The sequence below is a fragment of the Fukomys damarensis genome, unplaced genomic scaffold, assembly GCF_012274545.1.
Source record: "Fukomys damarensis isolate Sample0158 unplaced genomic scaffold, DMR_v1.0_HiC HiC_scaffold_21, whole genome shotgun sequence".
Taxonomy (NCBI): Eukaryota; Metazoa; Chordata; class Mammalia; order Rodentia; family Bathyergidae; genus Fukomys; species Fukomys damarensis.
In genome coordinates this window covers 41,779,761-41,790,110 of record NW_022900933.1, presented here as the reverse complement: position 1 = coordinate 41,790,110, position 10,350 = coordinate 41,779,761, and the positions used below count along the sequence as shown (strand labels likewise).

The 10,350-nt window shown below is 59.5% G+C and overlaps 2 protein-coding genes across 7 annotated transcripts in view; both read right to left on the bottom strand.

The window, feature by feature from the left end:
- The window catches only part of Crip1 (cysteine rich protein 1), a 1,861-nt gene extending 1,575 nt beyond the window's left edge, over positions 1-286 (bottom strand). The window contains exon 1 of the mRNA XM_010607363.3: positions 139-286. Coding sequence (XP_010605665.1) covers positions 139-178 — 40 coding nt within the window. The 5' untranslated portion in view covers positions 179-286. The remainder of the gene's footprint in view (positions 1-138) is intronic.
- A 6,107-nt stretch (positions 287-6,393) lies between these two features.
- The window catches only part of Crip2 (cysteine rich protein 2), a 5,431-nt gene continuing 1,474 nt past the window's right edge, over positions 6,394-10,350 (bottom strand). The window contains exons 1-8 of one of the 6 annotated variants that reach the window (XM_010607358.3): positions 9,996-10,161; positions 8,046-8,140; positions 7,908-7,965; positions 7,626-7,766; positions 7,461-7,529; positions 7,295-7,389; positions 7,057-7,114; positions 6,395-6,955 (exon numbers count right to left, since the gene is read on the bottom strand). In XM_010607358.3, the coding sequence (XP_010605660.1) occupies positions 6,888-6,955; positions 7,057-7,114; positions 7,295-7,389; positions 7,461-7,529; positions 7,626-7,766; positions 7,908-7,965; positions 8,046-8,140; positions 9,996-10,089 (678 nt within the window). In that variant the 5' untranslated portion in view covers positions 10,090-10,161 and the 3' untranslated portion in view covers positions 6,395-6,887. Of the gene's footprint in view, positions 6,972-7,056; positions 7,115-7,294; positions 7,390-7,460; positions 7,530-7,625; positions 7,767-7,907; positions 7,966-8,045; positions 8,141-8,595; positions 8,773-8,851; positions 8,973-9,569; positions 9,769-9,995; positions 10,162-10,350 lie in introns of those variants that run through there. The other 5 variants (XM_033766868.1, XM_010607357.3, XM_010607356.3 and 2 more) reach the window with 5 other exon arrangements.

The window sequence follows — 10,350 nt, the reverse complement described above, 5'->3', positions numbered from 1 at the left end:
GGGCCAGGGCCCCCCCCCCCCCCCCCCGGGCCCCGCCGCCCCACGCCCTCCCAGTAGCCGGCGGTAGCTCCCGGGTCTTCCTCTCTGAGCCGGGTCGCCCCGGGCCAACTTCCGCATCGGTTCTGGCAGCGAGCTCACCGAAGTACACCTCCTTGTCGCACTTGGGGCACTTGGGCATGGCGGCGCGTCCAAGACTGTGGCTGCAACGGCTCTGGAGGTGGCTGTGAGCGCGGGACAGGGTGGCACCCTCGGGTCCTCGCCTTTGAGGGACCCCAGAGCCCCGCCCTTGGTGCCCCGCCTCCGTGCCCCGCCCCAGAATCGGACTTGGACCTCTAGACCTCAAATGGAGGCGGATCCTCCGCAAACTGTAAACTGCCCACACATGCCCCGGGAGGGATTTGCCTGGCAAGGACTGAGCAGGAGCTCGGAGACCGCGGGGATCTCTGGGGCGGGCTGCCCGGGAGCCACCGCCCTGGCGCATCTGGAGGTCCCTGTGAACCAGACACCCAAAGGTGTGCCCTGCCCCAGGCCCCAGGCTGCACCTGCCAGGGTCTGAGATCTGTGGGAGACAGGGAGGGGACAAGGTCACTTCCAAAGTGCAGAAAGAGCAAATTAACATGTGGAAAAGGGCTGGGGACACTTTCCAAGAATCTCAACACAGCTTAGGTCTTCCAGCCCACCGGGCCCAATGGGCACCCCAACCTTTGCCAGTTCTCTTTACCCTGCTGCTCTCTTAAAATTCCACTGGATGCAGCAAGGATATCCCCGGGGGATTTGGAAGAGGGAACTCCCAGCCAGAGCAGCCCTTCCTCCACAGGACAGCAGAGCCTAAATTTGGGTGCCATTGAGCTGGGGGTAGAGAAGAGGCCAATCCTAAGTCTCCTCAGATTCCCAAGTGGGGCTAGTGTCTTATCTCCAGGAACCTCCTGGCACTCAAAATGGTCCAAGTCCAAGCCCAGCTAAGGTGGAGGCCACCCAGCTGGTGCTGGGCAGAGACTATCCTGCCCTGCCCCAAGAACAAGGAAGACTGAAGAGCCATTGCAGGCCCAGGGAGAACTAAGGATTGAGGTTTGAAGCCTCACAGAGAGGACCCTGTGGAGTCCTCCTTAGCTCAGACCTCTTCCTGAGTAGGGTCCCAGCCTAACACTCCAATGCTGGGGTCACAGTCAGCCAAGTCCCATACTCATAGACCCCTCACCTTCCTGCTCTGTGGGTCTCCTGATGGAAAGAGTGACCTCCTCCAGCCCCTGGCCCTGTCCCACTCCCTTCATCCTCTCCTTACCAGGCTCCTCCTTGCCCTGACACACCCATCCCAAACATAAGATGTCTGGCCAGGTGTGGTGACACAAGACTATAATCCCAGAACTCAGGAGACCAAAGTAGGAAGATGGCCATGAGTTCAAGACCAAAAAATAGAGTTCAAGGCCAGCATGGCAAGACCCTGTCTCAAAACCAAGCCAAACCAAACAAACAAACAAAGATGTCACTTTGGGGCTATCCTGGCCTCTTCCTGAAACAGTGCAGTCCACCCTCCCCAGCCCTTGTGCTTTATCCTGACTGTACCTGAGGATCCCCATACCCACTTCCCTGAACCCCACCTGCCCACTGTTACTTCCAGGCCTAGCCCAGAGGGAGGGAGAGAGGGGAAGCCATGGATGTCCCCATCCCAAGATACCCCGTGATGCCAGAGAGCATCATGTGTCCCTCACAGAGGCCACAACTCCAAGGAATCCCCACCCATGTAACCAGAGCTCCTCCTTGCCTTCCCCTCAACTGTCCTCTGAGGGCTGACTGGGGCTCTCTACAAACTCTGAGGTCCATAAGGACATGTCGGCCCTCAGTGACTAGGGCTCCCCAAACGGCTACACACAGTCCCTGCCAGGACAGACCTGTCCTGGGTCAGGTAGGCCTTAAAAGCCACCTTGAGGCAAGCCACCTGCTTGCTCTGCTGGACTCAGGCACTACTGGGTGACTCCTGGTCTCTAGGCCACCAACCCAGCCCTGCTCCACCTCTTCTGCCATCTCTTGGGCTCTCCTTCCAAGTCTAATAACAAGGAGGCAAATCTTGACTTCCCCATTCCCTGATCCCTGAGAGTAGTATGGCCCTAAGTAGGCAGGGACACAGCCAGGGCAGAGATGCAGACAAATTTGGGCAGAGGATTCCAGGGGGAGGAGTGCTGGGCAGAGCCCCACTTACATGGGAGAGGCCAGAGAAGGGTAGAGGTCCTCATTGGGCAGTTTCCAGGGTACTCATCATCTCACTGTTCTAGGAGCCCAGGGCACCCAGCACATGGCTCCACCTTGGGGCCATGTACATCAGGGCCCAGAGCCCAGGTCACTCACAAACACACACACACACACACACACGATCTGCAGGCATCCTGTGAGGTTCCATCAGGGACTTGGGGTCATACATGTGGTCCCACAGCACATGACCAAACATGTTTCTGTGTAGTCTCACCCACCCGGACTCTGGGACAGGTGTCTCAGAGCTTCACCCAGGTGACATTTTCAGGGGTGAAGTGGGGCAATGCTCCAATCCTCAGCCCCTTCCACTGCCTCACTCAAAGGAGGACTCCTTCCACACCCAGACCACAGCCCTGTCTTGCCAGGGAGCCCCCCTGAAACCCTTGATGAGTCCTTCTTGGCCACCCCTGCTGTTGTTTTCATTACCATGGTCACAGGGTGGGGGAGAGATGCCAAGGGAGGCAAGGGCCATGGGCCACGCCCTATGTTAGTACGCAGCAGTTTTTCCAGACGACTCAGAGGCATACTCATAAAGACACGTGTACACACACGCACACACAGGCACACACAGAGATACAGACACATGCAGACACACACAGATATGAAGACAAGCATACAGCTCACACACAAAGGTATGCATACACACGCCATCTCTGGACCCCTCCCAAATTCCAGCCACAGGCTGACGTGGCCCCAGCTGCCCTTTTTCTCCCTCTGCTCCTCACCATCCTGCCTGTGGGTGGGGCTCTCATCAGCTGCAGCCACAGCTGTGTCCTCCACCCAGACTCCACATCCCAGTAGCAGACTCCAAAACCAGTACCAGTAGGGTACTTGACCACGCAGGTGCAAGGCCACTGCTTCCTTGAGCTCAGCCCAATTTGTCTTGCCAGGGGCAACCTGGCTCAAGGGCAACCACTCCACCTCTGCCACTGCCAGTGCTGGAGGCCATCCACACAGAAGGTAGAGGAATGAGAACAGGACATTGAATTCCCTGAGGCCTGTCTCGGGGTTTGGGTCGGAATGTTCAGCAATTTCAGGGTTGGAGAACTGGTTGGCGGGGGATTTAGGATTCCTTCCAGGCTGCTGACCTCATGTCTGCACACACCCCTGCGCCCCCAACTGGCCATCCAGAGAAGGCAGGACTGGGTCCAGTGACCCCTGAGGACTTGCCACTACTCCCACCTGACTTGCCGCTCCAACTGCTGAGCAAGGCTCCTGCCCTCCACTCCACACATTCACCCAGCACCTAGCCCAGAGCCCTGCTGAGAGTATGCAGAGGCATGAAGAAACTCCCAGGGCTAAAGGCAAGCTTCTGGCACCAAGTTGCCAACACAGGCTGCAGTGAAGTGTGCAGGAGTAAGGGGAAATCAGCTCAGGCCTCCAACCCCCACCCTCCCTCCAGGAGCAGTCCAAGACAGTCACAGTTCCCAGGGCCTATTTTCAGCAACTTGTCTCCAGGGACCCCAAGCTGGCCAGGGATCTGGCCCCATATAGGCCTGATGGGCCAAGGCCCATTGCAGGGTGGGGAGCGCTAGATGCTTCTTCCCAGCCAGGTTCCTTTGCCCTTCAGGCCCTACACCTCAGGCCCAAGTGGAGGCTGCTCAGCCTTCTCCTCTCCAAGAGGCAGCAGGACAGGGTCAGGGGTCTGTTGTGGAGGGGTGGGGGCTTCCCAGCTGGCCCTTCCCTGACAGGGCTGCACTCCTGCCTAGCCTTCAGTCTGGCCAGATGGGGTGCCCCTCCTTTCCCCATCCCTTGGGGCTGGGCTTGGTGCCCAGCCTACTTCCTGGAACCAAAGTCCTGGCAGAACCATCTTGAATTCCAGCCTCACCATCCAGCAGCTGAGGTCCTGTTTATGAGCCAGCAGTTGAGCCCACTGCACAGCCAGCCAGGCCCTGATAAATAGCTGCCCACACCTGGCTGCCCTGGTTCCTCACCAGTCCTTGTCTGTGCCCGCCAGAGGCCTATGGTGATTTCCTGCTTCCCATCCCACCAGGTTAAAACCAGCTGCCAGTGAGCTGGACCCAGAGACAGCAAGGGCATTGTGCTGCCGCCCAAATCCTGCAGAGGTTCTGGAAAGAACCTGATCAAGATGGGGCCTGCAAGGAGCCAGGGATGGGGAAAATGCCAGGCCCGCTGCAGGGTCAATGGCCAGAGGAAGCTGGGTGGGACCTGGAGGATGAGCTCTGGAGACAAGCACTCTGGACTAGGGAAGTGCAAGCAGCGGGCCACAGACTGATCCCACCCACTGAAATGGCCGGGTGGGAAGTCCAGCTAGGGTCCCACTGGCACAGGGACAGCACCATGCAGGGGAGGGTGTCCAGGCTGGAGTGTGTCTGGGAGCATCTTGGAGAAGAGGCCTAGGTGAGTCCAGTGCCTTGGGACAGTGCTGTGCAGAGCCCTGGGGCAAGGCTCCTCATGGGTCCCTGCATGCAGCTCCCAGATGTCCCAAAAGAGGACAGAAGTGGTCAGATGGCTTTTTTTTTTTTGGCAGGGTACTGGGGATTGAATTCGGATCCTTGGGCTTGCAAGGCAGGCCACCGAACCGCTTAGCTAAATCCCCGGCCCTCAAATGGCATTTTGGAGTCAGTTCACTGGCTGGGTGAGAGTCAGAGGGATAAGGCTGGTGGGCAGCCTCCTGGAGGGGCGAGGAAAGGTGGATTCCAGGGCAAAAGCATTCAGTCCCCCTCCCCTCCACTTGGGGGCATCGGGAGCTGGTGCCACCAAAAGAGCCTGAGGTGGTGGGTGGAACACCGCCTGGCAACAAGGCCCAGACAAACAGTAGCAGCAACGCCCCCGGTTTCCATGGAAACCCCACAGAAACAAACATAACAGTGTCATCTACCCCAGCAGGAAATAGCCTGCTCCTGCCTGGGTGGGGGAACACTTCTGGCCACAGGGCCAAGGGACCTATCTCCTGATCTTCAGCAAGACTGCTGTCTCTCAGCTCCACTCAGCCCAGCAAGGCTTCTTGCCCTGATTTGGGGAAGGTCCCCTTCGTGCTTTCCTCCCACTCAGCAGAAGGCAGAACATCACCTGGCACCAGGAGCCCAGGAGAGTGCGGAGGGCTCCTGGCCAGTGACCTCTGGACTGAAGCTGAAACTCAGCCTCTTGAGGTGGGGGGGCCCAGCTGGGCCTCTGAGCACCAGGTGTATGTGATTGATACCTGCTTCAGCCTCTCCTCATAGGGAAGCTGTGATGGCTACAATCCAGGATGCATGGGAGGCAATGGAAGCACCACTGGCTAACCCTAACCAGAGCCAGCCCGTGACCCACACCCAGGGACAGGAACACAGACACTGCTCACAGGATTTCGGGTCTGGCTTCCAGACTCAGTCATGCCAGCTCATATCCTGAAGGGGGTGGTACACAGGCCTGGAGTGTCAACTTTGCTCTGTAGAGTGACCAGGCCTGAGAGCCACTAGCTCCAGGTGGGTGACAGGGTGTAGTGCCCTGCTGGAGCAGAAAGAGCCCAGGGAGGCCCCGAAATGCTGCAGTAACTGAGCCAAACACAGGTACTCCCTCTCGTGGGTGTCCTCAAAGTGGCAGGTGGTAGAAGCATCCAGAGAGGAGGAGGCTCCTGGGTATCCAGGAGGGAACCTGGGTCATGTGTGCAGCCCAGGCAATTTCCTTTATCACTTTAGACCCAGCCACTAAGCACCTGGGCAGACACAGCCTGAGATGAGCCACCCCCACCACTTAGAGGCTAGCCAAGCAAAGATGTCATTCTGGAAGGGGCCAGCTCTATCCTAGTTACACCCCTCCAACCTTCCAGGACTCCACCCCAGGCCACAGCTGCTCACCCACCCCTCACCAGTGCCCCATCCTTTGCACAGGACCCCCAGCTGGTCACCTGCCTGCCCCAGTCTCCTGGCTCTTTGCTTGCTGCTGTTTCCAAGGTCTGGGTCCAGCCAAAAGGACCACCTCCCTGAGGTCTCAGAATGAACCCCACCCCACCTGCCCTCACCTGGACCTCCTCCTGGGATGCCCCTTCCTCTGCCCAGTGATGGTCCCGATGTCCAAACCAGGTCCCTCTCAAATATCATTGGACTCCACCTCAGCCAGGGGCCCTGGCTGGGAACATGGGTGGATGGACAAAGGGACACTGTTCTAGAGTCACACACACATCCCACAATCACAGACACAGAGCTGGGTCCTGCGATCCCCAAATCTTTATTGACAGCAAAGTCTCAGGACCAAGTGTGAGCCATGTGGGGGTGAGGAGACAGCATAGGGACCAGGCAGAAGAGTGACCCTGCCCTGGGGACACTGTGAGCATGTGGCCATCACCAGCAAGCTGCAGCATAAATATTGGTGGGCAGGCACGGGCAGCAGGAGGAGGGCAAGATAGCTACCTCAGAAAGCTACCAGTGTCATGGGGTCACATGGAACACAGAGAATGATGGGGCAGAGGAGCACACAGAAGGGGTCGTAGGGACACACAGGACCCCATGACAGGGACACACCATGGCATGGGCTGGGCTTGGGCAGCTCTGCAGATGTCTCCTGCCTCCTTCTCCTCCTGGCAGGCAGGACACACTGAGGCAGGGGGAAGGGGGTCACAGTCCCCCACAGAGTCAGATAGGGGGCCCGGGCAGGGTCAGCAGGAGGCAGACAGACCCTGCCCCATAGAGGGGATGGGTTTAGGGCTGAACAGTGCCTTCAGGGTCTCTGTCATAGATGTAGCTGCCCACGGCCCCAGTATTCACTCCTATGGAAAGAGGTGGCTGTAGTGGCCAGGCAGGGACAAGTTGGGGCCTGGGCAGGGGAGGGAGTACCTACCGACACCCTGCACTCCCTGGCTACACTCACCCTTGGGTCCGAAGAGGATTCCATAGCAAGGCTTGTGGCAATAGGGCTGGCCATCATGCTGCAGGCAGAATGCGGACAATGCTGGACACAGACCCTTCTCCCCACTCCCCAGAGATGGCCATCACTGTGACTGGTGGTCTCCCTTCTGAGAACCCTGTGGCTCCAAGGCCAAGTTCAGACTTGCTCACCTCAGGGGTCTCCTGGACCCAACCTTGCTAAGGACTCAACCCATGCTCACCTCTGCATGCCCTCCTGGTGTCAGCGTCTTGGCACAGCGCTCACAGCGCAGGCATGGCCGGTGCCAGTCCTTGCCCAGAGACGTCACTTTCTCAGCTGCAAGGGAAGGGCAGGTGACAAGGCTGCCCACAGACTCCCTGAGGCAGGGTGAGGCGGGGATCACTTACCGAAGTAGACCCTCTTGTTGCAGCGAGGACACAGGTTAGGCTCCCCGGTGAACGTGGTCACACTGGAGGCTATGGGAAGGTGGTGTCAGGGCCACCAAGGAACCCTGGCTCCCCAGAATCCCCGCCCCCAACCTCCCACCCCTGCCTCTCCCCCAAGGACCTTACCTCTGCTGGGCCCCCTCGGAGGGCCACTAGCCTTCCGTTCCTCAGCACGGGCTGCAGGGGCCTCGATGGGGCCAGTGACCAGTGCACCCTCAGAGACAGGCTTCTCATAGATGTAGGAGCCTGCGCCACCAATGTTCACACCTGCAGGTATTGGAAGGTTGGGCAGTGGCCAGGGTACACAAACCCACCCAACCCAGGCTTTTTGGGAACCATGGGGCCAGGGCACCCACACTTCACCAGGTCTGCTGGAGTTCAGCAGAGATCATGGCCTATGCCACTCACCTTTGGGTCCAAACAGCGTGGCATAGCAGGGCTTGTGGCAGAAGGGCTTTCCATCGTGCTGGGTGGAGGGTGGGGTCAGAGGTCAGGCTGCTGAACCTGCTCCCTCCCACCTTCCATCCCCATCCCCTCCCCGCTTACCTCTGCATGGCCCCCTGGTGTCAGAGTCTTGCAGCAGCGCTCACACTTGAGACAGAACTTGTGCCAGTCTTTGCCCAGGGAGCTCACTTTCTCAGCTGCAAGGGGTGGGGTGAGATGGTGTCAGGTCCCCTGTGCTCACTGGCCCCAACTGTCCCCCCTCTGTGACTACCATGACTCCTGGATACACTGCCCCCTCAAGCATCTGCCCTCTCTTCCTGGAATACCTGCCTCCTGGCACCCCTGCCCCCACACCTGCCTCCCCCACACCTATCTTCCCTCTCCCTTGTCCCTGACAGCCTCTCCCTACAAGGGCCCTAAATGAGCTGAGGGGCAGCCCTGAGCTGCCAGCCTGCGTTTTGGGAAAGCTAATCCTCCTCCCATGGGACCCCAGGCAGGACCCCATCTGTCTATATTTGGTCTCCTCTTCCTAAGCCCTGAGATCCCCCCACCCTGCTGCCTCCAGCTGCTGCCTAGGCGCCAAAGGTCTGTGGCCAGTTGCTGAGGATCAGGTGCTCACCATCCCCACCCTGTAGGGGGGATGCTCAGCCACCTCCAAATGGACGGAAGCTAGGCGTCCCCACGGGGCTGAGGCAGGAAAAGGGTGGAGAGTAGGGCAGGAAGAAGAGCTGGAGCAGAGCCAGAGCTGGAATTCCACAGGGAAGGAGCCAGACTGGAAGCATCCGGAGGAGAGTGTCACTAGTTAGGCTCCAGCCACCCTGCTGAGTGCCACCTCCCTTTGGCCAGGACACCCCACCAGGACACAATCTATGTCAGAGGCACAGGGGAGCTGCTCTGAGACAGCAAACCTGGATCCTCCAAGTGGCCCAAGAGGGGCTGACTCCTGCTCTCCAAGGCCCCGAGGGAAACTGCTGGGCACAGCCCACAGGCCACCTCCTGGACGCTTCTCCACATGTCCCCACAACACAGGACAATATCTGCTCAGTATCCTGTGGGGATGCTATGTGCACCAGGGCAGGCAGAGCCACCTGGGAGGAAGGTAGGCTTGGTAGTGCTGCAATAGGAGGTTGCCAGGTGGCCATCGCAGCTGCTGTTCAGGGCTGCCAGAACCAAGCTGGCCCAGTCAGCTCCAGGACATGGGCAATGTAGGGACAGAAAGCTGACCTGCAGACCGCTGGCTGGGTCAGTGGGCACATTATAGGCTGGAGCTGGGAACAGAGGATCGATCACGCTAATGGCTTTGAGAGAGCCAGCTCCCTGCCCAGCTGCCTGTGCTTTGGGGGACACAGAGGCCCAACACCCTGAGGTTTCCCCCTGAAGAATGTCCCCACTGAGTGAGTCCACTCCAGCATGGGCTGCTGGGGCACAGGATCCTGAAACCCCTGTTAGTGCTTTACCACAGCCTTGGGCAGGAAAGAAGCCAGCTGGTTCTGAGGGCCTGTGTTCCTGCTGAAAGCCCAAGCCAGCAGAGTGCTTTTCCGGGTTGCCTGTTGGACTAGGCCCCAGAGAGCTCAGAGCTGGCGAGGCCTAGGGCAAAGACATGGAGGGCCTGGAGACTGTCCCCACCTAGAGCCCTCTCTGGAGCAGGGAGGAGGGCTGGGCTAGCTCCTGAGGAGGCAGCAGGAAGCCCCTGGGGCTCCTGGGGCAGAAGCACTCCCAGCAAATCCAGGTCCTCCCCCTGGGAACAGCAAACCACAGTGTGGCTTCTACTCCTCCAGTCAGCCGGGAAGCCCAGAGGCCTCCTCCACATCCTGGCCACCGACCATTGTTCCTGGGATGACCAGCAAGGGACCCTGCCTATCCAGCCCTTCTGCTACCCTCCATTCTGGCTGGCCCGCTCCGTCCCTCTGTGGCAAAAGGAGGGGAGGCTCAGACAGAAGGAAAGAGCAGGGGGTGCAGCCCAGGGATCAAACCGAGCAGGACAGGGGCCGGTGAGTGCCTGGGAGGGGGTGATTGGGGTACCTGGGGGGCAGACCAGCCCCTTCTGCCTACCTGTACTTGTGCCCCGCCATCCTGACCTCCAGGAGCCCGGGATCCTGGCCACCTGTGCCCTCTCAAGCTCGTGGGACCTACAACTCAGCTCCATCCCGCTCCACCCCACCCACCTCCGTGGGAACCTGCAGGGGAACTCGCTAGAAAAGCGAGCTCGTTGGGATATGCGGGAGGCGGAGCCCCCCCACCCCCCGCTTGGTAGAATCGCGACACCTCTGGCTCTGGCCCCGAGGCCCGGGGAGACACTGGGAAGGCTGAGGTCACGGCTCCCGCCAAGCGCTTGTGGGCGGAGGGTCCGGGCGCGGAGGGGATGTTGGGACCCCTGGGGTGGAATGCCGGCCGACCCCAGGCTGCT